The sequence below is a fragment of the Notamacropus eugenii genome, chromosome 3 (genome assembly GCF_028372415.1).
Source record: "Notamacropus eugenii isolate mMacEug1 chromosome 3, mMacEug1.pri_v2, whole genome shotgun sequence".
Classification (NCBI taxonomy): Eukaryota; Metazoa; Chordata; class Mammalia; order Diprotodontia; family Macropodidae; genus Notamacropus; species Notamacropus eugenii.
In genome coordinates this window covers 47,032,662-47,057,978 of record NC_092874.1, presented here as the reverse complement: position 1 = coordinate 47,057,978, position 25,317 = coordinate 47,032,662, and the positions used below count along the sequence as shown (strand labels likewise).

At 39.2% G+C, this 25,317-nt stretch overlaps 1 protein-coding gene across 5 annotated transcripts in view; it reads right to left on the bottom strand.

The window, feature by feature from the left end:
• Positions 1-819: 819 nt before the first annotated feature.
• Positions 820-25,317, bottom strand: part of CRTAP (cartilage associated protein) — an 82,537-nt gene continuing 58,039 nt past the window's right edge. For 2 of the 5 annotated variants that reach the window (XM_072651485.1, XM_072651482.1), the window contains one exon: positions 820-4,357. In XM_072651485.1, the coding sequence (XP_072507586.1) occupies positions 4,301-4,357 (57 nt within the window). In that variant the 3' untranslated portion in view covers positions 820-4,300. The other 3 variants (XR_011976635.1, XM_072651483.1, XM_072651484.1) reach the window with 3 other exon arrangements.

Genomic DNA, 25,317 nt, shown 5'->3' with positions numbered 1-25,317 from the left:
CATGTCCAAAGTCACACAAATAATAAATGTCAGAGAGAGGATTTGAACCCAGGTTCTCTGGCACCAAATCCACTGTTCTTGTCACTGACCCAAAGAAAGTCCCTCTTTTGTGTCTTCTCATTGGTTGGTTGGTTGGTTCTTTGGTCCTAGTAGCAGGTTGCCCTTTTGAAATGCAAGTACAAAGAATAGACTTCAGAATCTAGTATGTATGAGGAACACTAGTCCCTGAAGAATGCTGGCCAACAAACTGCACCTAAAGATCCCTGAGGACAGCATATTGGTGTAGAAAACCACATATTGGCATTATTTATGTTCTGTTGTATTTTTATCTTTTTAACTACCTCCCAATAACATTTAATATGGTTCAGTACCATATTCTCTCTCTCTCTCTCACCCTCTCACCCCCCACCCCTGTCTTTTTAGTGAGGCAATCAGAGTTAAGATACTTGCCCAGAATCACCCAGCTAGTAAGTGTCAAGTATCTGAAGTCACATTTGAACTCAGGTCCTCCTGACTTTCAGGGTCAGTGCTGTATCCACCATGCCACCTTGCTGCCCCCAACACCATATTTTAACAACAACAACAAAAGAGCAGAGTAAAATGAATCAGTAGTGCACAAGTGGAGAAGAAAAATGGAATATCTGTGTGGCACATGTACATGGAGAAAACTCCAAATGCTATCCCCAACAGCAAAGAAAAAACATTCCCAGTCCAAAATGAACGACTGCTGGTCCAGTCTTTGGGCCATGTGGCAGTGTGTGTGTATGGTGTATTTGGTTTTTAGGTTAGTAAGAACAAAAAGGTAGGTACCATGCTATGTATGGATATCTTCTCATTGTTTATTTGTTTTGGTCCATAAAGTGTTTATTAAACAAATGCTATCTCCTAGGTCCCATGCTAAATCCTGAGGATACAAAGAAAAACCAGAAACAGACCCAGCCCTAATGGAGTATAGACATGGGGAGCAAACAGAATTAAGGCTAAAGGGGAAGGTACTAGCAGCTGTGGAAAGGAATACCTTAGATAAACGACTAAATACTTCCCAGAAGAATTATCTAAATAGTTTTTATGAATACTCAGGGCTGCTGACTGGGCTACAGGCCTCTTTCCCTCCCTGCCCTGAGGGCCTCTTCCCCACTGAGTTCAAAAAGCAAATTGCTTGGGTTGAAGAAGAGACCCTGCAGTGAAATGTGAAGAAAAAAAGACAATCTGCCTCTCTCTGGGGAGCTGCTTTCCCCCCCCCAGTGGGAAATCATATTTTCCTTCTTCAGCACCAGGCTTGATTGGCTATCAGGCAGCTGCGTTGATGTGAAAAATATGCTTTATTACCAACGCCAACAATAAAAACATTAATTCATGGTGAGCAGAGCTCCCCTCTGCAAACTGAACCCCCATCGACTTCCCCAGGAGCTTCCTAGCCAAGCGTCTGGTCAGACAGTCATCACTGGCCCATTTTCTTTCATCCAGGGGAACTTCTGGGAAAGGGAGATGCTCAAAGCTTTAAAGTCTTTTTAGGAATCTGGGTCAGTTAATGCTAGACTTTTAATTCAGTCTTACAGGAGAATATCAAAAATTCAATAGCCTGCGGAAGGTTTTTCCAATCCACTCTCCAACCTAAAGTGTCACCAGGAGGACTCACTGACTTCAAAGCAAGCAAAAAGAAATAACGCCAATGGAGGAATATGAGTTTATCTGCAAAGCTGGATCCAATCTGCGAATTTCATTAAACAAAAAATTAAAAATGAATTGCACATTTCACATCACTTAAGAGTGCTCACTGATCATCTCTATGGTCAATCCTAACCCAGTGATTTGGAATGGGTTTCTTTCTTTATTTGGGGGCGGGACGGGGGCAGATCATGTAGGTATGTAGAGGAGAATTTGGGATGGGGATCCTACTCAGGTTTCAATTTCTCTAAATGGCCTCTGAGATCTCTCCAAATGCTGAGATTCTATGATTTTAAAAATAACTTCAAAGGCAAGCCTCTCTTGAGCCTGAGATTATCTTTAGCTCAAAGATATTCTTAATGTACTTAGGAAAAGAATGTTGACTCTTTAAAGTAGTCAAAAGAATTTAGCAATATTGGGGTCCAGAAAAACCTTATTTTGCAACTTAGTTCTATATGACTGATATAGCCAGGCAAGTGTGGTGTAGTGGAAAGAGTTGAGAAGACCTGGGTATAAATCATAGCTTTATTTCTTATTTATTACGTGGCCCATGGGCAAGTCACAACCTCTCTGGACTTAATTATTCTTTTCTTTAAAATAAGGCAATGGAGTCCACTGATTGGGGAATGACTGAACAAATTTTGGTACACACACACACACACACACACACACACACAACACACACACACACACAACACACACACACACACACACACACAGATATGTGAAAGAAATGACCAATCCGATGAATTCCGAGAAGCATGGGAAGACATGAACTGATGCAAAGAGAAGGGAGCAGAACAAGGAAAATGACATACACAGTAACTACAACAATTTAAACATGAAAGTAAAACCCAATTCTGCATAATTATAATGAGCAATCTTGGCCCTAGAGAAGAGTTAAGAACACATGCCCTCTGTTCTTTACAGAGATGGACACCTAGAGTGTGGATATTGCATCATGGTTGATATGTTGTCTGGTTTTGAGGAACAGATTTTTTTTCTGTCTTTTGGATTTTGTTACAAAGGGATGGCTCAATGGATAGGGAAGTGGGGGAAGGTTCCATTCAGAAATGAAGGTGATTTTTTTAAAAAGCTACCAATAAAAAAATAAGATAAAGAAAAATAAATAAATGGGTCCTAATAATTTCCAAGGTCACATCTGACTCCAAATCCTGTGAATTAGTGGGACTGCACCTCTTTTCCCAAAGGAAGTAATTAACTGAGAGTTGCTTCATTAGAAAAAAAGAGTTCATCTTGGACTTTTTTCCATCTGAAGTTACTATTTATCATACAGCACATAACCAGTGATTTCACTGATACAGGGATGTCTCAAATGAGGAAACTCCCTCTGCTGATACAGGTTGGTATCTTCTTGTGGAATCTATGAGGTACAGGGGATGGAGTATTATAATGGCTTAGGGTTATGAAAATCTGAGTTCAAATTTAGCCTCAGACTAGCTTTGTGCCCCTGGGCAAGTCACTTCATCATTGTCTGCCTCAGTTTCCTCAACTGTAAAACAACACCTACGTCATAGGGTTTTTAAGAGGATTTAGGGTTAGGATTAGTATGAATACTTGTTTTCCTTCCATTCTTTGCAATTTATAATCTCAAGACAGTTTCCTTAGACACTGAGCAGTTAAGTGATTTGCCCAGGGTCCCCTAGCCAATTATGTTGAGAGGCAAGTCTTGAACACAAGTCTTTAGGCTTCAAACCCAGCTCGTTACCTTCTATGTCACGTCTCTCCTCTCACTATATGATACAAGGACCCATTTTGTGGTGCAAGGGACATGTCTTTGTGTTGTTTTCTACATCACCATCAGAGGAACTTTCTCCCATCAATTCTTCAGCCATTCCAATAGGACTCTGATGGTTATACCAGGAATGGCTTCTTAAAATTAGAAAGAAAAAGGAGAGGGAAATAAAGACAATAAAAGAAACAAATACCTAGGTATTCCTAGGGCTTACCACCTCCCCTTAACTTAGAGTTATCTCCTCACAAGGACACAAGTTACCATCATAAAAACCTTTAAATAAACCTTAGGAAACATATATAGAAGGCTACCATGTCCACCTCTTAACTAAAGACCTTTGGTTTGGTTTTTATCGGGGTTCATGTCAGGTACAAAATGGTGAGTCCTGGAGATCTTCCTTCTCCGCTTCACCCCTTCTCCATTCGCCCACTCCACAACCTCTTCAGGCACTGTGTGAAAAAAACATTAGTTTCTGATTCAGGAGTCTGTGAAAGACTTGAAAACTAAGACAAACAAATTCAACAGCAGAAAGTTTTCATGATTGTCTCTTTTGGGGGAAGGATGGCTGCTTTCATTAAGAAGATTATACCTTCAAACAAAGCTAAGCAAGGAGACCAAAGTTGAGGACCGATCTTCAGCCAGACAGGTGGCCAGGGCTGATGGAAAGAAGGCATAGGGAGGAAGGACCGGCTTCCCTGCTTACAGTGAGTAATGAGAGGTCCAAGCTGATGCTCTCCCTCTACGTCACAACACAAAGGGGAGGCTTTGAGGTATCATGAACCTGAGCAAAAGGGAGTAAAAGGAAGAACCACACTGGGCCTATGACTTCTTTGGGAAATGTCCACGTCGCTCTGGAAACCCTTTGGTTTGTTCCAATTAACTGCCTTCTTCCTCCTCCTCCAGGAGTTCATCCAAGTATTCCACAACTTCTCCCTATAAGAACCAGGAGAATAATTTATCCACCGACTACCATGACATAGGGGGAAAGAGCTGTTAAGATTTGAGTGCTCTCAGCAACAACCACAGTGTGTGAGGAATTTTTCTGGTAGACAGTCCTTCACAGCAATGCAAGGACCTAAAAAATTCCCAATGAACTCGAGGCAAAACGCCTTCCACATCCAGAGAAAGAACTTGGAATTTGGATCACAGAACGAAGCAGACCATTTTCTCTTGTGTTATGTTTTGTTTTGTTTTATAGTTTCTCCCATTCATTTTAATTTTTCTATGCAACATTACTAAGGTGAAAATGTATTTAATAGGAATGTATGTGTTGAACCTATATAAGATTGCATGCTGTCTCGGGGAGGGAGGAGGGAAGGAAAGGGAGGGAGGGGAAAAAGTCTAAGATATATGGAAGTGATTGTAGAAAACTGAAAACAAATAAAATAATTTTTAAAAAAATTGAGTGCTCTGATGACCGATGACCAATCAGGACTTCAAAAGGACAAGGGGAGATGTGAGGAGGAGGGATAGGCTGAAGCACCCCATCCCATCCCCTTCTGTCAAGGCCTCTGCCCAACTTGTTCATGAAGCCTGATAGAAAACTAGGCAGTAGATGTGGCCACTTGTGATTGCAGTATTTATGTAGTTCTTAACTATTGAACATGTTTCAAACCTTGCTAACATTTTTAATTAGGTTCCTATTTTTAATGTGTCATTCATGAAGTTGTTGAGTATCATGATCATCCTCCGATCCCACTTTTTCTATAAGCCCTTTGGTTCTTATTGCTCTCTTTCACATAACTTAGAGTTTTGGGGGAAACACGTTGAGTTAAAGCAAAATTGCTTGAACTTCTTTGTAGTGGATAGCAAATCAAGCTTGGAGTCAGGATGACCAAGGTTGAAGCATTCCTCTGATGAGTAGTGTGGGTGTGACAAGTACCTCAATACCCCAAGCAACTCTCTAAAACTATCAGTGGAAAAGAAGGTATGGGCCTTTATTGGTATAGGGAATTTCTTTATCAAGGTATTACCCTACAGCTCATACATTGGAGGACACTAGGCCCCTGACTAAGGGCTGACTTTGGGACCCTCCTGATTTAAGAGTGATTATCAGTAGTAACTGTAGCTGTTTCCCTCTCAGCCTGATATAGAGTTTTTTTCCTACGTCTCACTAAAGGGGCCATCACCTGGCTACTTCTTAAAGAGGCCTATTCACTGAATGGGCATTACCTCACCCTAAGTGAGCTCCTTTAGGCCAAGGTCTCCCATTGCATCCTGGGTCATCTCCAGTCATCCTGATGAATAATATCTGGTCACTGGATCCAGAAGGCTCTGGAGGAGAAGTGAGGCTGGTGACCTGCACAGCCCTCCCTCACTCAAAGCAAAGTCAAGTGCAAGTCATGTCATCATTTCTCTGATGGCATGGTCTTCTTCGGCAATGAAGGACGAATACAACATTACCCTAAAAACTCCCAACTCTTTGTGACCCCATTTTGAGGTTTTCTTGGCAAAGATATTTCTCCAGCTCATTTTACAAATGAGGAACTAAGGCAAACAGGATTAAGTGACTTGTATAGGATCACACAACTAGTAAGTGTCTGAGGCCAGATTTGAACTCATGCAAATGATTTCTGATCCCAGCCTGGTGATCCAGCCCTCCACTGCACTACCTAGTTGCACAAAATCACAGGCTCCAATCCCTATTCTTATACTTATTTATTACAAGTGCTTTTTTTTGGGGGGGGGGGGGAGGGAGGTCATGTGAAGGTAATGACATAGAAGAGATGAAGGAAGAGGAAGAAGAAGAAAAAGGAAAAGGCATCAGTGAAATATTTAAAAATCCCCCAGTGTGTGGTGGAATTTGGAATGCCTTTTTTTAATCAGCATTTAGAAAAAAAGGGTCTAATTTTTATTTTATAATGTTGGCCTTATCATAATGATTGAGACCATGGTATGGCTGGCTAGAAATCAATCCTGGAAAAACTACTCTCCCTCTCTAACCTGTCTCCCACCTCAAGCTCCAGCAGGCAATAACTGTATTAAAGGGTGAGGACCTTTTATAATATTTATCTGGCAGTGGGTACTAATTGCTCATCCATGAGCATTCACTGATCGGGTCCCAAAATGGCCCTGCCCATCATACAGAGAGACAGAGTGCAGTGAAAAGACAGTTTGAAAGTCAGATGATATGGGTGCAAATCTCCACTCTGAAACTTTAAACAGTGGGTGCTCAATAAATGCTTTTTTGTTCATTCACTCAATCAATAAGTATTTAAATGCTTAGTGGGCTTCCCAGCCTTGAAGGGCCTCAACCCCATGGAATTCGAAATGGAATTGTTCTAAGAGCCACAATGCTGAGGAGATTGGGAATACAAAAGGCAGTCCCAGTTCCGGCCAAAGGTTGCACAGGAATGGTCTTATATGACCTTGGTGGGGAGGGGCAGTCACATAGGACCAAAACTCTAGAGGTTCAGGGACTCAAAAGCCATCAAATTCAACCTCTTCCTTTAATGACAGAAGAAACCAAGACCCAGGAAAATGAAATGCCATGTGCAGTCATACATGGAGTGAGCATCTGAGGCAGAATTTGCACCTGCCTGGAGCCAACGCTTTCTTCCACTAAACCACTCGGACTTTTCTCAGCTGTAAAAAAGAGGAGTTTGGACCTGAGGACCTCTGAGGTCCTTTCTGGCCCTGGATTTCTGTTTCTATTTCATAAATTCCTTTCCTTGGTCGAGTTTGCATAAATTTCACCTCAACCCCTCCTGTTTAAAGCCCTTCTACACACTCTACATTATCTTTTATTACAAAGAATGAAAGCAGAGAATCTCCTCCAAGAAGCTACCGCCTTTCTCGCTACCCTGCTCTAGAATCCTTTCCCCCTCCCTGCTCAGGCCTAAAGCTCAGGGGAAAAACCCCACTGTGGTTGCCTGACCTCCCAAGGACAGAAAAGCAATCCAGAGGAATTTCTCCAGTCTAACACTCAAAATACAAGGGACAGTCGGCTCTTTTCAAGTTTTTAATACATAGCTTCGTAAAAAATGTTGCCCTAACCTTGAGGAGCTCTTTAAGATTTTGAAACAATTTAGAAATCTATCAGGTATACAAGTAATAAAGGAGGCTATTCATTTTTTACTAAATGTTTCTACTGTGCCATGCCTAAGATTAGGAAAAATTAAATTTCTAAATGTAGAAGGCAATTGCTTGTAAAAGCAAAGCCACTGGAGAGCCTGAGAGCCAACATAGGAGCCCTGCTGGGCCTACAGTTAGGAAATCTGGGTTGACACCTCAGCTCTGCCACAAATTAGCTAGGTAGCCACAATCAAGGGACTTTACATGTCAGTGCCTCAGTCTTCAAATCTATAAAATGAGGTGGCCCCCAACTAGGTCAGGGGTTCTTCATCTTTTTGTGCCTTTTTGATTTCTGGTGAAGCCTCAGGACCCCTTTCTCAGAATAATTTGGGGTTTTTGTTTTTTAAGACTTAGTCACCTTCACTCAACCAGGAAGTGCAGCAGTCACCCATAGGTCAAATCCCACTACTGATTAGCACAGTGTTCCATTTGACACACACTATGACCTGCCATGTTGGGCCACTATATTGTTGCCAAACTTAGCTCAAACATCCTGTCAGTTTAAGCAATACCTCAGCTCAAAACTCCTAAACTCAAGCTATCCATCACCCTTAGTCTCTTCAGAAACAGATGTTACAAATATAAGCCACTATGGCCAGCCCGGAATAAATGTATCAAATCATATACGTAGCATCACAAAGGAAACCAATTATGCCACACTCAATTATCAAAAGATTAAAACAAACAAGTTCATGGACCCCAGGTTAAGAACTCCAGATAAATAATCTCTAAGGTCCCTCCAGCTCTACATGACACTAAAATGTGAACTTCAGTTTTTCCATCTGTAAAATGGGAATGATATTTATACTGCATATCCCCTATTCCCATCCTAGCTATATTTCTCACTTCCTGAACTTGAACATCATGCTTTAGCTGTAGTCTCATGCAGGAACTTCCCTTGGGTCTCGGGCCTCCTCAGTCTGAAATATCCCTCCACCATGCTCACCCCCTTCTCCCACAGAGGCGCCATTTTGAAGAGGCCCCCAGCCCAACCAACCTTCACTTTCCTCTCAAGTATCCTTCAGACTTTCTGGGAATCATTTCCATGGTCAACATGGGCATCTTTATCTCTCCCATTTATGTGTCTTTCCTCATTAGAATGTAAGCTCCTTTATTTTTCTTGGGTTTTTTTTTTGGGGGGGGGGGGGTCAGTGATTTCTTTCACAACATAATTAATATTGAAATATATTTTGTATGACTCTCTGTGTATAACCTATGTCAAAATACTTGCCTTTTCAATGAAGGGGAAGAGGAGGGAGAGAGGGAAAGAATTTGGAACTCAAATTTTTTTTAAATGAGTGTTAAATTTTTTTACATGTATTTGAGAAAAAAATAAAACTTTTTTTAAAGAATGTAAGCCCCCTTGAATGTGGGGATTGTCTTTCTTCTTGCTTGAATACATATTTCCAGTGCTTAGAACAGTACCTGGCAAAAAATAAGCCATTAATAAATGCTTGTTGCCTTGTTGCTACCCCTAAGGCCCTTTCTCTATCCCACAGGTGGGGAACCTGTAGCCTTGAGGCCACTTGTGGCCCTCTAGGTCCTCAAGTATGATCCTTTGACTGAATCTAAACCACATTGAACAAACTTGTCAAAGGGCCACACTTAAGGACCTAGAGGACTACAGGTAGTCTCAAGGCCGCGGGTTCTCCACCGCTGCTCTATCCACTTAAAAATAAATAAAAATGTGTTTTGTAAACTTTAAAGCCTTATTAACATTGGAGTCAATATGATCTTTTAGAGGACCCCAGAAGGAAAATGCAGATGGCAGCTTCTCATAGTTAAGGAATAGCCACTGTTCCTGGGTGAAGCAATATCTTCTATCCCCCTGAGCCCCTGCAGAGAAAGCATTTGTATCCCTTGAAGTGACCAGTGCAGGAAGGTTTGTTTGGCTCTCAGCCCTCTTGAAACATTTAAATAATCCATAAATACAAATGTGGGGAGCAGAAACATCCCCAGTCCTTTCTAACAATTTATCTTGCTCATAAATAGGAGAAACAGGTGTATGTTTGGGTGACTATGCCACTATCTAGTAAACAATGATTAAATACCTCCTTTGCTCAAGGCAGGGGGAAGCTAGATGGTTCAGTGGATAGAGCACTGGGACACATTATCCATGCCACACACACACACACACACACACACACACACACACACACACACACACACACACACATATATAAATGCATGTACAAATGGAAACATTACAGGGTAGTGAGTTAGTCTCCCTCCTTCCACTTCTGTTTTCCCCTCAGTGTCACCTGATGGAGAAATTCATCAAGCTGTCAAATGGAGAGCTAAGAATAAACAGTTGTGTCATCAGCTTTGCACCCTACCTCCTACTATAGCAAGCCATCAACTCTTGGTGTGGAATGTGGATCTGAGCCTCAGAAGCATTCTGTGCAGAGGAGATAGACAAATATTTTCTCAGTGCTAATTCTAGGGAAACAACCTCCCTCTACAGGTACCTAACAGTTTCGCGCTACTCTGAAGGCCAACGGATTTGGGAAGCTCAGGTCCCCATGGAAATGATGTGAGCCAGAATCACCAATGCCAGTTTGTTCCCTGATGTGAATGCTTCCAGGCTTTTTCCCCCCTGTAACTGATCCCAGGATGGAGAGCTCTTAACTACCACCTCCCTACCTGAATCCTCCTCCCCTGTCTTTGATTTAATGGGCCTCTTTCTCATGCTTTTAGAAAGGGAGAATTCTTTGCCCTAATAGCTGTATCATCATGTTGATGTGCAAGCATTTTTAACTCCTGGAATGCCATAGTCATTTTAGTTAACTTGTGTGCTTATAGGCTTATACATTTAGAAGTGGAAAAGACCTCAGAAGTCATCTAGTCCAAGCCCCTCATTTTACAGATGAGGAAACTGAGTCCTTAAGAAGGTTAAGTAATTTGCCCAGTGTCACACAGGTACCTTGGACTTCTAGCTCCCATGGCTATTAAGCACTCATCTCTAATATAAACCAAGAGTCCTGGATTTGAATACTTTCTCTACCATTTTCACACTGTGTGATCTTGGACAGTTCATTTCCCTTTTCACCTATAAAATGAAGGGGGACTGGATTAGGTGATTGTAAATATGTCTTCTAGCCCGAAGAGTCAATACAACTGGGAAACTAGTCATGAACACCACGACTTTTTCGGATAATTTTTGTCAATCCCCAACTGTGGGGATCCACTTCTATCCCAACTGGGGATCTAGTTCTATAATTCTACCTGATTTTCTACCTAGGTAATTACTGATGCCAAAGACAGGCTCTGGCCACTGAGGGATGATGATTTTGTGTCCTTGAATCCCAGAAGCACTTTACCTGAAATGGTAAACAGTAATAAGCCACTCAGGTTTCCAGAAATATAGGGTCTCGTCTCTCTAATCCGCCCTATAGCAGTGATCAAGAGAATCTAAAATGTGAAGCATCTGCTGTAGCCAGCTTCTGGAAGAGTTTCACAACTAGTCATTGGCCTAGGCCAATGTAGCTGATTTGCAGATGGGGATGAAGAGAAAGACCGTCAATCATCCAGAACCAAGAAGATTGCACTTTCCAGTTTCACTTGTAAAATAATTTCTTATCCCTAATTCAATTTATTTTTATGAGCAAACGATTTGCTGCTTCAGGGTTAACTTCATAGGCCTAGTCATGGCATTTAAACTATTCTTTGAAAGGACAAATACTGAAGATGAAGCTTAAATACTTTGGCCACATAGTAAGAAGATGGAACTCAGTGGAAAAGATCCTGATGTTGGGCAAGATTGAAGGCAAAAGGAGATGGGAAAGGGAGAGAATGAGATAGATGGTATCATGGAAACAACAAGCATGGGCTTAGACAGACTTTGGGAGATAAGAGGTGGACTGGAGGGTCTGGCATGCTATGGTCCATGAAGTCAGAGAGAGTGAAACACAACTGAACATAGCAAGTTAAGTCACTCCTCAAAATCTTTCCATGACTCCCTATTGCCTTCCAGTAAAGTTGAATCTTCAGTCTGGCATTCAAACTCTTCTACATTCTGGTGTTACTATAATTATTTGTATAACACCAAGTTTGGTGCCCTTGGGGATAATATTTAATAGTAGGAAGAATCCAACCTAAAAAAGAATTGGGGAGGGAGGGAGGGTAATAAATGGGAAAGGAGGGTAATAAATTAAATAATCCCTTGAGTAGTTTTCCTGCCTGAGATTAAAGTATATCCACTATGGGTTGACTCTGTTTTATACCTTCTACATTAGATCAGTGGCTTCCTGTGTTTGGGTAGAAATGGAGATTTCAGCTGGAGTATCTTTATCCTTATGGAAGATCTCCATAGTGTCCCTCCCTACTCCCTTGAATTCTCATCTCACCAGGGGACACCCAACATAACATCCTTAATCCTATAGAGGCTATGCCTGAAGGCATTGGCAATCCATTCTATCAAGAAAAAAAAGGGAAGACATGTTGGGAAATGCAGTGGGTGGTGGTAGAGAAGAGATGGGATGATATGCTACCCAGTTTCACAGTGGACTGAGTTTCATTCTAGCTATGCAAGCCTGATTCCAACAGAGCATTCTAGATAACATTTTTTTATATCCCTTTCCAAACTTCCAAATGAGACAGTTGATTTCCTAAGGACTCTGGTGCCTCTAACACCTCTGTAGAAATCCTCAAGGTCTGGGCCAACTTTTTTGTCCTGTGTTTGCTTGGATGAGTCAATGGTTGTAAATCAGTAATAGCAATCAACATACTTTTTTAAGTTAAGAAATGCCAAGAGCTCTAAGACACTCATGCCAGAGTTTGACTCATTCACCTGCAGTAGACGTTTGAGAAACCTGATCAACAGTAAGAGAGGTCAATGACCAGGGAAGATGAGAACTTGATAAGTATTCCCTGTGTGAGTTAGAAGAGTAAAATAAGGGAAGAGTCAGGTATAACATGGAGCCCCAAAGACCAAAGCCCCACAAAACTACTGGAAACTATTAAAATATACTGCCTGGGACTCTACAGCACAAAGGCAAATGGGATGTTGAATAGTAATGAATAATTTAAGTAATATTTCACAAATTCAAGCATATCTTTTATTATCCAGATAATGAAAGAAAAGGCAATTTGAGGACTGAGAGAAGAAAAATGGAATTGTCCTTGATACTTGTTATACCGAATGATAAGAGTCCCTCAGGACAATGCCTTACTCTGCTACATCCAAGACTTCCCTCTTTCCTCCATAAACACTACTGATATCAGGGAAGGATGTTTTGGGAGGATGATGAGGAACAAAGCAGCAAAATCACCATTGCACAAAGGCCCTGTAACATCCAAGTACCTCAGAGTGATGAAAGTCTTGGTAGACTAGAGGATGGGAAGAAGACAAAAGAAGAAAACAGTGCATAAACTCACATGCAGTATTATTTATATTACAAGGGTTACTACTGAAGACAGAGGTTATCTAAAAGAGAAAGACTGACTCTTGGGCAGTATCTAATGGATCTGCCATGTGATCAGGTAAATGAAGATAGTGAATAGAAGTGAAGTATGGGGAAAGGAGGACATGGTTAATGAAATAAGAAGAATAAGGCTGGGTACATTTTTAGCTCATACTAACTAGAAATCATATGAAGCAGAGTGAAATAAAAGGATCAATCACATTAGTAGATGGGGGAGGAATAATACAAGGATAAAAAAGGACTGTGATTATAGTGAAATGGATATGTGAGAAAATTGGACACAGGCATTTACCCCTGGTACCTTCCTGACCTGGCATGCTAGCATGTGCGTGTGTCACTGCACACCTATTTGACATATTATGTCAAGAACTCCCTTGTAGGTACTTGCAACCAAGCCTGGTCTCACCCTCTGGTTGGTTGTTCCATGGCCAACTGTTCCTCTGCCAATATGACAGGGGAGAATCCCACTTACTCCACCTCTGATTTGCAATCATAGAGGGACCTACATGCTTATCCTTTCTTAGACACCCCAATGGAAGTAGAGAGGATACAACCTTTTGATGAACTAAAACATAACAAGACATGATCAAAAGTATAGCAACAATTACCTAAATATTACCAGGAAGTAGAAGAGGTGCTTAAATATTCAGAAAGGGGTTTGCAAAGGAAAAGATGCCTTCTAAATGACATGATCATTAGTACTAGACATAAAATTGCAAAACACTGGGAAGAATAGAGGAAGATTCCAAAACTGCACTTGTTTTTCATTTATTTCAATTTCAGTCATGTCTAGCTCTTCATGACCCCATGTGGGATTTTCTTGGCAAAAATACTAAAGTGGTTTGCCATTTCCTTCCCCAGATCATTTTACAGGTGAGAAAACTGAGGCCAGCAAACTTGCCCAGGCTCACTCAACCAGTAAGTATTGGAGGCCACATTTGAACTCAAGAGGATGAGTCTTCAGGACTCTCCCAAACCTATACCACACCTTTTCATACTTGGTTAGCATTCTCATCCTACAGAAAATTTTCCATGAAAAGCCATGGGACAAACGGAAAAAACATGAATAGGAATATTGCCTGGTCCACCAAGGACTTATTTAAAGATGTTTTCATGCTTAACTTGATATTAATGCTTGTGTAACATAGTTGTTCTAATCCTAAATGAAAAAAAATGCACATTTGGAATTGCTATATGGATGATTTTAGTGATTATTATAATCTTAGGCGTAAGTCATTCTAGATCACTGCAGGAGTAGGCAGCAGCCAGAGGGTGGAATGTAGTAGGAATAAATATGTTCATTTAGGATGAGCAACCCCATTTTGTTTTAAGCCTACATTTTGTGATGAAGTATTGTTATACAAGCTGTTTTTCTGAAGATAAAGACTTGAGTAGTATAGTTTGGCAATGATGTGTGTCCCCCAGATTTAGTAAATAATGTCTAATGATGTGTGTGTCCCCCATATCTCATTAATAAGAGATTAAAAATTGATGTTAGTTTTGATTGATGCATTTCCTTTCATCATAAGCTTAAATAATCAATTACTAGTCAGAAATATGCAACTTGCAAATTTCCTTAGCCAAAACCATAAAAACCCATTAGAGGCCCCAGTCATAAGTCTGCTCTCAGGTAATAACTAGTGAATACCAAACACAGACAAAATAAATTTAAGATAACTTGGGGGCATGATGGGGGGTGGGGGACAGATCATGCACAGTTACATGTAGAAGATGGCACTTAAGCTCAGTTTTGAGGGCAAGAAGGGCTCTCACTTTTTCCCTTCTTGTATCCAGGTATGTGGACAGACCATCTAGACTCCTATGGAACTCAGCCAGGGAAGGGGCAACAAGAAACTATCAACTCAGTTCAATTCAATTCAACTCAACTCAATTCAACTCTAATAAGGCATAGATCTAATGAAGAAGATCTAATGAAATAAGATGGAATTTAACTCCATTTAAGTCATTAAGTGCACGATTTGGCACATCAGGAAGCCCCAGAACAGTGAGCTCAGCATTGCTAGCTCTCCTTCCCCTAACTTTCCTCTGCCTTCTCTACCCATAAGTGATTATTTACAAGATCCGGGAAGAGAACAGGCAACACAGGTACTAATACAGGTAGTAATACTGGTAGATCATATTTACATGATGCTTTCAGATTTATAAAGTCTTTTCCTGCTAAATGATGTAAAATTATAGTTATCTTGTCTGGCCCCAAAGAGATGTTAGAAGACACTATCCTACCTCTCACTACATTGTGAAGGTGGCAATATGGATTAGAATGGGTCCTGTGATTTCATTAGTACATGGAACCTCTTAGATGAGTAAATTGCATCTATAAAGGCAGATCAGCATATTTTTTTTTGATTTATAGTCTTAAAGAGTTGCTTAGAGCTTCAAGAAGTTAAGGTACTTGCTCAGGGTATATCAAAGGCAAAACTCAACAAACCTGGTCTTCCTGGCTATGAGAACAGCCCTCTATACACTGTACCATGCTGCTTTTCATGGTATGGAAATGTTGCATATAACATCAGATTTTTTTTCAATATGTTGTTTAGTTTTGCGGAATCTTTTTTCTTTTTTGTTATAAGAAATGATTCTTTGGGATGATGTCAAAAAATATAAATAAAAATTTATTTTAAAATATTAAAAGAAATTAAGGGCTTGACAATAATGAGACAACCTACCAAAACTTACAGGATACTGTAAAAGCAGTTTTATATCATTGAACATGAATAAAATAGAGAAAGAGGAGATCAATGAACTGGACATGCAGCTGAAAAAGCTAGAAAAAAGAACAAATTGAAATTCCCCATTAATGCCAAATTAGAAATACTGAAAACCAAAGAAGAGATTAATAAAATTGAAATTAAGAAAACAATTGAACTAATAAATAAAATAAAAGTTGGTTTTATGAAAAAACTAATAAAATTGATAAACCTTTGGTCAATTTGATTTATAAAAAGAAAGAAGAAAACCTATTTACCAATATCAAAAATGAAAAGGGTGAACTCACCTCCAATGAAGAGGAAATTAAAACAATTTTAATTTTTTGCCCAACTGTATGCCCATAAAATTTGACAATCTAAGTGAAATGGATGAATATTTTTTAAAAATATAAATTGCCCAGATTAATGAAGAGGAAGCTGAACACTTAAATAACCCCATCTCAGAAAAAGAAATTAAACAAACCATCAATGAACTCCCTAGGAAAAAATCTCCAGGGCCAGATGGACATACAAGTGAATTCTATCAAACGTTTAATGAACAATTAAGTCCAATACTATATAGACTATTTGGGAAAAGTGGTGAAGAAGGACTCCTACCAAATTCTTTTTATGATACAAATATGGTTTTGATACCTAAACCAGGAAGAACCAAAAGAGAGAAAGAAAATTATAGACCAATTTCTCTAATGAATATAGATGCAAAAATTTTAAATATTAGCAAAAAGAATAAGCAACTTATCACAAGAAAAATAACATTATGATCAGGTAGGATTTATACCAGAAATGCAGGACTGGTTCAATATTAGAAAAACTATCAGCATTATTGATCATATCAACAACAAAACAACCAGAAACCACATGATTATCTCAATAGATGCAGAAAAAGCTTTTGCCAAAATGCAACACTCATTCCTATTGAAAACACTGGAGAGCATAGGAATAAATGGAGTCTTCTATAAAATAATAAGCAGTGTCTACCTAAAACCATCACCAAACATTAAATATAATGAGGATAAGCTAGATGCATTTCCAGTAAAATCAGGGGTGAAACAAGGATGTCCATTATCACCACTGTTATTCCATATGGTACTAGAAATGTTAGCTTTATGAATAAGAGAGGAAAAAGAAATTGAAGGAATTAGAATAGGCAAAGAAGAAACTAAGTTATCACTCTTTGCAGATGACTTCATGATATACTTAGAGAATCCCAGAGAATCAAGTAAAAAACTACTTGAAATAATAAACAACTTTGGCAAAGTTGCAGGTTACAAAATAACCCCACATATATCATCTACATTTCTATATGTTACTTACAAAGCCCAAAAGCAACAGATAAATAGAGAAATCGCATTTAAAGCTATGGTAAACACCATAAAATATCTGGGAGTCTACCTGCCAAAACAAACCCAGGGACTATATGAACCCAACTACAAAACACTTTTCGCACAAAGTCAGATCTAAGTCAGTGGAAAAACATCAGTTGCTTGTGGTTAGGCTGAGCTAATATAATAAAAATAACAATTCTACCTAAATTAATTTACTTATTCAGTGACATACCAATGAAATTACCAGACAATTATTTTCTAGAGCCAGGAAAAAATATCAAAATTTATCTGGAAGAACAAAAGTTCCAGAATATCAAGGGAACTAATGAAAAGAAATGCTAGGGAAGGTGGTCTAGCCCTACCAGATATCAAATGGTATTATAAAGCAGCAATCATGAAAACCACTTGTTTCTGGCTAAGAACTAAAGGGGTAGACCAGTGGAACAGGTTAGGTACTCATGACATAGTAGTAAATGAATATAGCAATCTAGTATTTGATAAACCCAAGGACCCCAGCTTCTGGGATAAGAACTCACTGTTTGACAAAAACTACTGGGAAAACTGGAGAACAGTGTGACAGAAACAGGGCATAGATCAATGCCTGACATCATACACAAGAATAAAATCCAAATGGATATACGATCTAGGTATAAAGATTGATACTATAAATGAATTAGGGGAGCAAGGAATAGTGTATTTGTCAGATTTATGGAGAATGGAGAAATTTTTGATGAAACAAGAGATAGAGAACATTATGAAGTACAAAATAGATAATTTTGATTACATTAAACTGAAAAGTTTTTGCACAGACAAACCCAATGCAACCAAGATTAGGAGGGTAGCAGAAAACTGCGAATTTTTGCAACTAGTGTCTGTGATAAAGGCATCATTTCTAAAATATATAGAGAACTGAGTCAAATGCACAAGAATACAAGTCATTCCCCAACTGAGAAATGGTCAAAGGATATGAACAGGCAGTTTTCAGAGGGAAGATATTAAAGCTATGTATAGTCATACGAAAAAATGCTCTAAATCACTATTGATTAGAGAGATGCAAATCAAAACAGCCCTAAGGTACCACATCACACCCATCAGAATGGCTAACATGACAAAACAGGAAGATGATAATTGTTGGTGGAGGTGTGAGCTGCTCCAACCATTCTGGAGAACAATTTGGAACTATGCCCAAAAGGCTACAAAAATGTCCATACCCTTTGACCCAGCAATATTGCTTCTAGGACTGTATCCCAAAGAGATCACAAAAATGGAAAAGGGTCATACGTGTTCAAAAATATTTATAGCAGCTCTCTTTGTGGTGACCAAGAACTGGAAATCAAGGGGACATCCATCAATTGGGAAATGGCTGAACAAGTTGTAGAATGTTGTTGTGTTTGTCCTTCATTTTTGGAGAAGACCAGTTCTAGTATATGAATGTAATGGAATACTATTGTGCTATAAGAAATGATGAACAGGAAGACTTCATAGAGACCTGGAAGGACTTTTATGAACTGATGCTGAGGGAAAGGAGCAGAACCAGGAGAATATTGTACATGGTAAAAACCCCAATGTGTGAGAAATTTTTCTGGTAGACTTAGCCCCTCATAGCAATGCAAGGACCTAAAACACTCCCAAAGGACTCCTGAAGTAAAATATTATCCACATCCAGAAAAAGAACTATGGAATTGGAAAGCAGAAAGAAGCAGACTATTTTCTCTTGTATTATGTTTTGTTTTGTTTTCATGGTTTCTCCCATTCATTTTAATTCTTCTATGCAACATGACTAAGGTGAAAATGTATTCAATAGGAAAAAAAGAAATTAAGTGCTTTTCTCACAAAAAACCTTGTGAAGTATGAAGTCTGTTTTACAGAGAAGGAAACTGAGGCACAAAGTTTTCATGACTTAGTGTCACAATTGTTGGAGCTAGGTTTCAAAATTGGAGCTCTTGGTTCTGAGATCAATGTTCTTTCCATGACAATAAACTACATTTTTCTAATTGTTGAAAGTACTACTGGTCAGTAAATATACATTATGACCACACACACACACACACAATCATGAAACAAGCATCAAGAGAAAAGTGGGCCACCTTGAATCAAGAGTTTTCAAATTCCCAGAAAATGAATGTGATCTCAGAGTCATGTAATCATAGAGCTGGAAAAAGACCTCATTTGGTCCCGTCACCTCATTCTGGAGAAGAGGATTTGTGGCTTACTGAAGGACTGATTGGTCACAGTCCTGGAAAAAGAATCCAGATCACCTCATCACTGGTCGTAAGCTCTTTCCCTGTCAGAGTTAATGATAAATAGCTAAAGCTAGGAGATCAGGGAACAATCATACATTTAGAGCTAGAAGCCCCCTTACAGCTCACTTTTTATTTTGAGAAAATGAGCCCAGAGAAGGCTAGTGATTTGCCTAAGGCAACATAGGGAGTAAGTACAAGAGCCAACATTTGATACAAGTCTTCTAATTCTATACCCAATATCTTTCTATTGTAGATAACTATTCATTTAACAAAAACAAACAAACCAAAAAAGCCCAAAACAGATTCAAGGCAGGGCTGTGCTGGAGCCAGCTCATACATGGCTGGTGAAACGGTTAAATTTTCAGTGTAAGCATTTGCATCTCAGAAACTGGTAAACACTACAGATCAGAGCTTGATTTGATTTGAGTATTTTGTTGATTGTCCAGACTTAAGAAATGTAAAAAATTCAGATTAAACTTAAAAGTGTGCTGTGTGTAATTTTTTAAATGAAAGGCAGTTTTGAAACATTTTCCAACACTTCCCAGAGTATGACAGCAAATATTAAGCATTAAAATTATACAAGGTACTGTGCTAGGTACTGGAAACAAATATAAAACAATTCTTGCCCTCAAGAAGTTTGTATTCTGATGAGGTGATACAACAGAAACATAAATACGTAAATGGAAGCTTTTGTGTTTGGGTTTTTTTTTCCTTTTCACTAGCCCTACAATCTCATTGCTATAAAGTAATCTCAGTAAAGAAACTCCTACAAATGCAAGCCAATAACTGTTTTGCAATCTGAAATTTAAGAGAGTTACCTAGGGACCCTATAAGGTTAACATAGTCAGTAAGTGAAGACTTGTGCCCATGTTTTCCTTACTCTATCAGCTCTCTATTATGGCATGTTGTCCCTAGATTACAAAGTATATATCATGGTAAATATAAATTAATTTTAATAGGAGATACTGAGGGGATCAGGAAAGGTCTTGTATAAGAGGCAGCCCTTGAACTGAGTTATTCAAAGAGCCTCTAGTAGAAGGAGGGAGAGCATTCCAGTCTATTGGAAGGTGGGAGATGGAATACAGCAAACTTGGGAAGCGGCCAGTGAGTATGAGAAATCAGTGCAGAAAGAGGTTGGAGCCAAACTGATATGACCGATACCAAGTATCTACAAAGTATGCTTTTACTATACACACTCATTTCTGTCTGAAGATGCCTTTTCATAGTTGTCGCAATCTAAAGTAGCAACTTCTTTGGTCATGTTTTTGAAACTAAGTATTTTGGAGACTTGTCTCAGATTACCAAAGTTATTGACTCCCCCTCACAAATGAAAACTGAACAATGCTTTTCGTGGGAAGGTGGAGGGGATGGCAGGGAGAAGGAGAGAAAGGCACAGAGAGAGACAGAGAGAGAAACAAAGAGAGAAAGAGAAGAAGGAGGAGGAGGAAGAGAAGATGATGATGATGAAGGAGAAGACAGAGAGGAAGGAGAACAACAAGAGATGAGAGAGAGAGAGATGGATACTGTCCCTGTTTGTAAGTCCAATGATTCCTGAAATAGAACTAGGCTTGGTGCTCATTCTTCATCAAGCTGTCTTCTAGTCTGTCCAAGTATCAGAAATTTTAGCTCATAATAGAAACAATTTATCATGATGAATACTTTCCCCACCCTAAGGAGAATGGCTGACCAGCCTAACCATTACCCAAATAATGTTCTTGCTTCCAACCACTCTGAACTAAAAAAAAAAAAAAAGATTTTGAATGCATTTCAAACCTACTGTTAATTCAAATTATTTGTTATGAAAGACTATGCATTTGTAAGGAAACATCTCCTATAAAACAAGTCAGTGGTATTTGTTTTCTTTATGGCACAAATCAGAAGAAGCAAGTTTGATACAACATCAGAAAAGATCTGAAGGATCCACAGTAGATAACAAGATTAAAAAATTTTAATTTTCAAAAAACAAAGCAAAAGGAATGACTATTTCCATGTGAAAGCTGTATCTGCTTTTGAAATTTCTACTTACTTTTCATGGAATTTGAAATTTACATCTGGAAGGCATGCTACCATTTACGAACTCAGAGAACATTTTACTTGGCCATAATTCATGACTTACGCAAACAAGAAATTACCCAATCATGTTTTCTCCGTATGTCATTTCCTCTGCTCTATTTCAAGTCATAACTGAACCACTAAAAGACAGATTTAAAAAATGACAACAACAACAAATTGTTTGTAACGCCTTTCTGCGCCTTCAGGGTAATGATTCCCATGGAATTGGAATCTTAGAAATCCGTAAGATGGCAGACCTAGCTACAACTTCCTCCTGTGACTTATAATCACTGTGAAACTTCCTAATAACATTTTCCTGCCTAGAACAGCCAATTTAATTTTTTTCTTCCCAGCCAAGAGGCTCATAAAGCTAACCCCAGTTAAGGTTTTCCAGGATATCTCATTCCAAGATGTAGAAAGAAAAAAAAATTTAGTTGCCTGGAAAATGTTATAAAGAAGTTTCACTGTGTTTAACATCTTATTCCTGCCAAACTGGCTCTAAAGGTAAAAAGCTGAAAACTCCATCAACATTCTTTAGGCGAGTGAACACCTCTTAAAAGGACTAAGAGAGTGGGACATGACAGACCCATCCAACCACATAGAGTCATGGCATCAGCTGGATACTGTGGGAACTTGGGCCTGGTTTAGTGTGGTGGGAGCATGCTGAGTTCCTGAAGAGTGCCAAGGTGTGGACTTGGGCCCTGGGGAATTTGCAAACAAGGTGCTGGTTTCTTAATATTTAGAGTTCAAACCCAAATATCCAATGGACAGTCTGTCAGAACCTGACCTGTTCTCTCTCTGGCTAAATCAAAGTCTAAAAATGTTCCAGGGGAAAATGTTGGCCCTATTCACTAACCCAACAGTGGAGCCCTAACCTTTAGTGGGCCAAGTTTACACGGATGAAACAAGCAGGTCTTAGTTCACAGAGTACTGGGTGATTTGTCCTTCTTGACCCCAGAGGGCAGAACCAGTATGTAAGTGGAAGCTAACAAGAGGCAAATTTAGGCCTGATATCAGGATAAACTTCCTAACAATTAAGAGTTATATAAAAGTGGAAAGAGCTGCCTGGGGAGGCGATGTAATCTTGTTTCAGAAAGGATGGGTTGCTGAGGTCCCTTACAGATCTAAAATTCAGTAATTCTTTGTATCGCTAACATCTTCAATCTATTTTTTTTTCCTTCTCTACTGCCTTCAAACATAGAAGCAGGTCTCCCTTGTCATGGGAAAAGCATTCACAAAAGCACAAAGAAATCCAAACAAGCAAATCTCCTTCATTTGACCCTACTGCTCTTTAAAGATACCATCTTATCTTTCTTCTATTCACTGAAGCTTTATCACAGATTTAAGGCAAAGCTGCCTAGTGGAAAGAACAGTGGAATAGCCAAGGCAGTTAGGTGCAATACTGCATAAAACATTGAGCCTAGAGTCAGGAAAACCTTCCCCTCCCTTTCCTTACATTAGACTTTGAACTCCTTGAGAACCAGGACTATTTTTTTTACCTCTCTTTGTGTTCCCAGAACTTAACACATAGTATGTACTTAATATTGACTGACAGACATCTCTAAGCCAAAAATAGCCTGAATATTAGGTTAATGTTAAATTAGATTGTTTCTGACAGCCTTGTGCCTAAAATGCAAAGTACAATATTAATCTTTTTCTTCAACATATAATTACCCATGAAGGAAAACAATTTTGCCTTATCTACACTCTGTATTTCTCCCAGAACCTTATAGTGTGCTCTTAACAATGTAAAGCCTTCCGAAGGATTTGCTGAGAAAGAATCCTTGATATGACATCAACAGACCTGGGTTTCGATACTGCCTTAATAACTTGTTACCTGTGTGACCTTGAGTGAATCACATAACTTCTCTGGGACTCAGTTTCCTCAAATTTAAAATGATGGAGACTTGATGGCCACTAGGTCCATTCCAATTCTCTTGCTCTATGGTCTTTTTCAACAAATGGGGAAGGGGAGCAAGCTAACCTCATAGGAGTTCCCTAACTCCAAATTCAAAGGAATTCTCTAGAATTTCTAAAGAGAACTGGGTGCAATTTATAGAAGAAAAGACAATGGCTCAAGCTCACAGAAAAATGTCGAGAAATAAACTATCTGAGTGTCTTTAAAATGCTACTGTAATTTCAAATTCAGAGAAGCTAAGTGGTGCACGGATAGAATGGCAGGCCTGAACTTAGGAAGACTCATTTTCCTGAGTTCAAATACAGCCTCAGACACTTAGCAGCAATTGACCCTGATTAAGTCACTTAGCCCCATTTGCCTCAGTTTCCTCATCTATAAAATGAATAGGAACAGGAAATAGCAAACTACTCCAGTGTCTTTGCCAAGAAAACCCCAAATAGGGTCACAAAGAGTCAGACGAGACTGAAACAACTCAACAACAACAACAAATATTTAAAATTCACTGTTTTTACAGAATAAAAAAAGATGATATAGAATGCTGTCTGTGTATCCCCATAGACACGTAGTTTCACTTTCTGAGGAAATCACAAATCTTCCCTCTGGGAAAATGTATAACACTGGTTTCCATTTCTTACCACTGTACTCTTTTGTACTAAAATTATCCTTTCACAAAAATACATATGAACCCCCGATTTCTTTTCAAGTCTTCTGCATGTTTCACGTACAGAGAGAATTTAGCATTGCAATAGCTTTAATCAAACGGGAAAATAACTCCTTTTGGTAACTCACATTTATAAAATTTATAAATTTATAAAATTTATTTTATATATAAAATGCTTTTTATAAAATGCTTTTGGTCATTACCTTGTGAGATGGGTGGTATAAATGTTATCTCAGATTTACAGATGAGGAAACTCATCTCAGTAAAATTATGCTACTTGGCTGTGACTATATAGCTCATGTAGGTCCTCTCCTGTACTCCCACATCCCTCGACAACAGCCATGTTGGCTTCCTAGATTTCTCTCCCCTTCAATTCATGACTCAATCTGCTGCCCCATTCTCTTCCTTCTGGACTCATCTGGTGTGTTCCCTCCTCAATTCAAAACTTTTAGACAGCCCCTTAGTTCTTACCATTTTATGCTTTTTATTGTATCCCAGGGACCATCTTTCTTTTTCCTACTTGTATTTCCATTGTTTGGCACAGTGCTTAATAGATGCCAGTTGAGTGACTTTTGAATACCCTTCCAACTCCTTAGCCCAGCATGTGAGGCTCTCTACCATTTCTTCTAACTCTACTGCTTTGACGTTATCCCATATGGCTTCTTTCAGACAAACTGGACTACCTGTGGTCCACTACCTATACACCCCCAGTCTCCCAATTCTGTGGCTTTGCTTATGTCATTTTTTATGCCTGGAATAACTTTCTTCTCATTTACCTAAATCTGGCACCTGTGAAATTCGTATTCATCCTTCCTGTTGTATCTCAAAGACCGATTTCTATATCAAGTCTTGTTGATCCTACAAGTTAATGAATTCCTGCTCCCCTCTCCTTTCCCCTACACATTTCAGGATCTTGTTTGGCAGGTGCTTATATATTATTTGTCAGTCAGTTAATTAATAAACATTTATTAATCACCTACAATGTGCCAAGGGCTGCTAGGTGGTGCAGTGGGTAGAGTACTGGGTCTGAAGTCAGGAAGACTCATTTTCCTATGTGCAAATCTGACCTCAGACACTTACTAGTTATGTGACCCTGAGCAAGTAACTTAACCCAGTTGCCTCAGTTTTCTTATCTGTAAAATGAGTTGCAGAAAGAAATGGCAAATTGCTCCAGTATCTATGCCAAGAAAATTCCAAATGGTATCCTGGAGAGTTGGATGTGACTGAAAACAAATAAACAAACAGGTGCCAAGCACTGGAGATAAAAATACAAAAGACACTCCCGGCCTTGAAGGAAATTACAACTAAATGGGGAACAGCAGCAGGAGGAAGTTAAAAAGGGAGAGATGGATAGATACCTGATAAAGAGACCACATGCAGAACTCCAAAGGAGTGCAGCCAGGTGGGAAATCAAGAGATGGTTAGGCTGGGTGCCTATTTTAAATGGAGGTTTGGGGAGGAGCTCTCT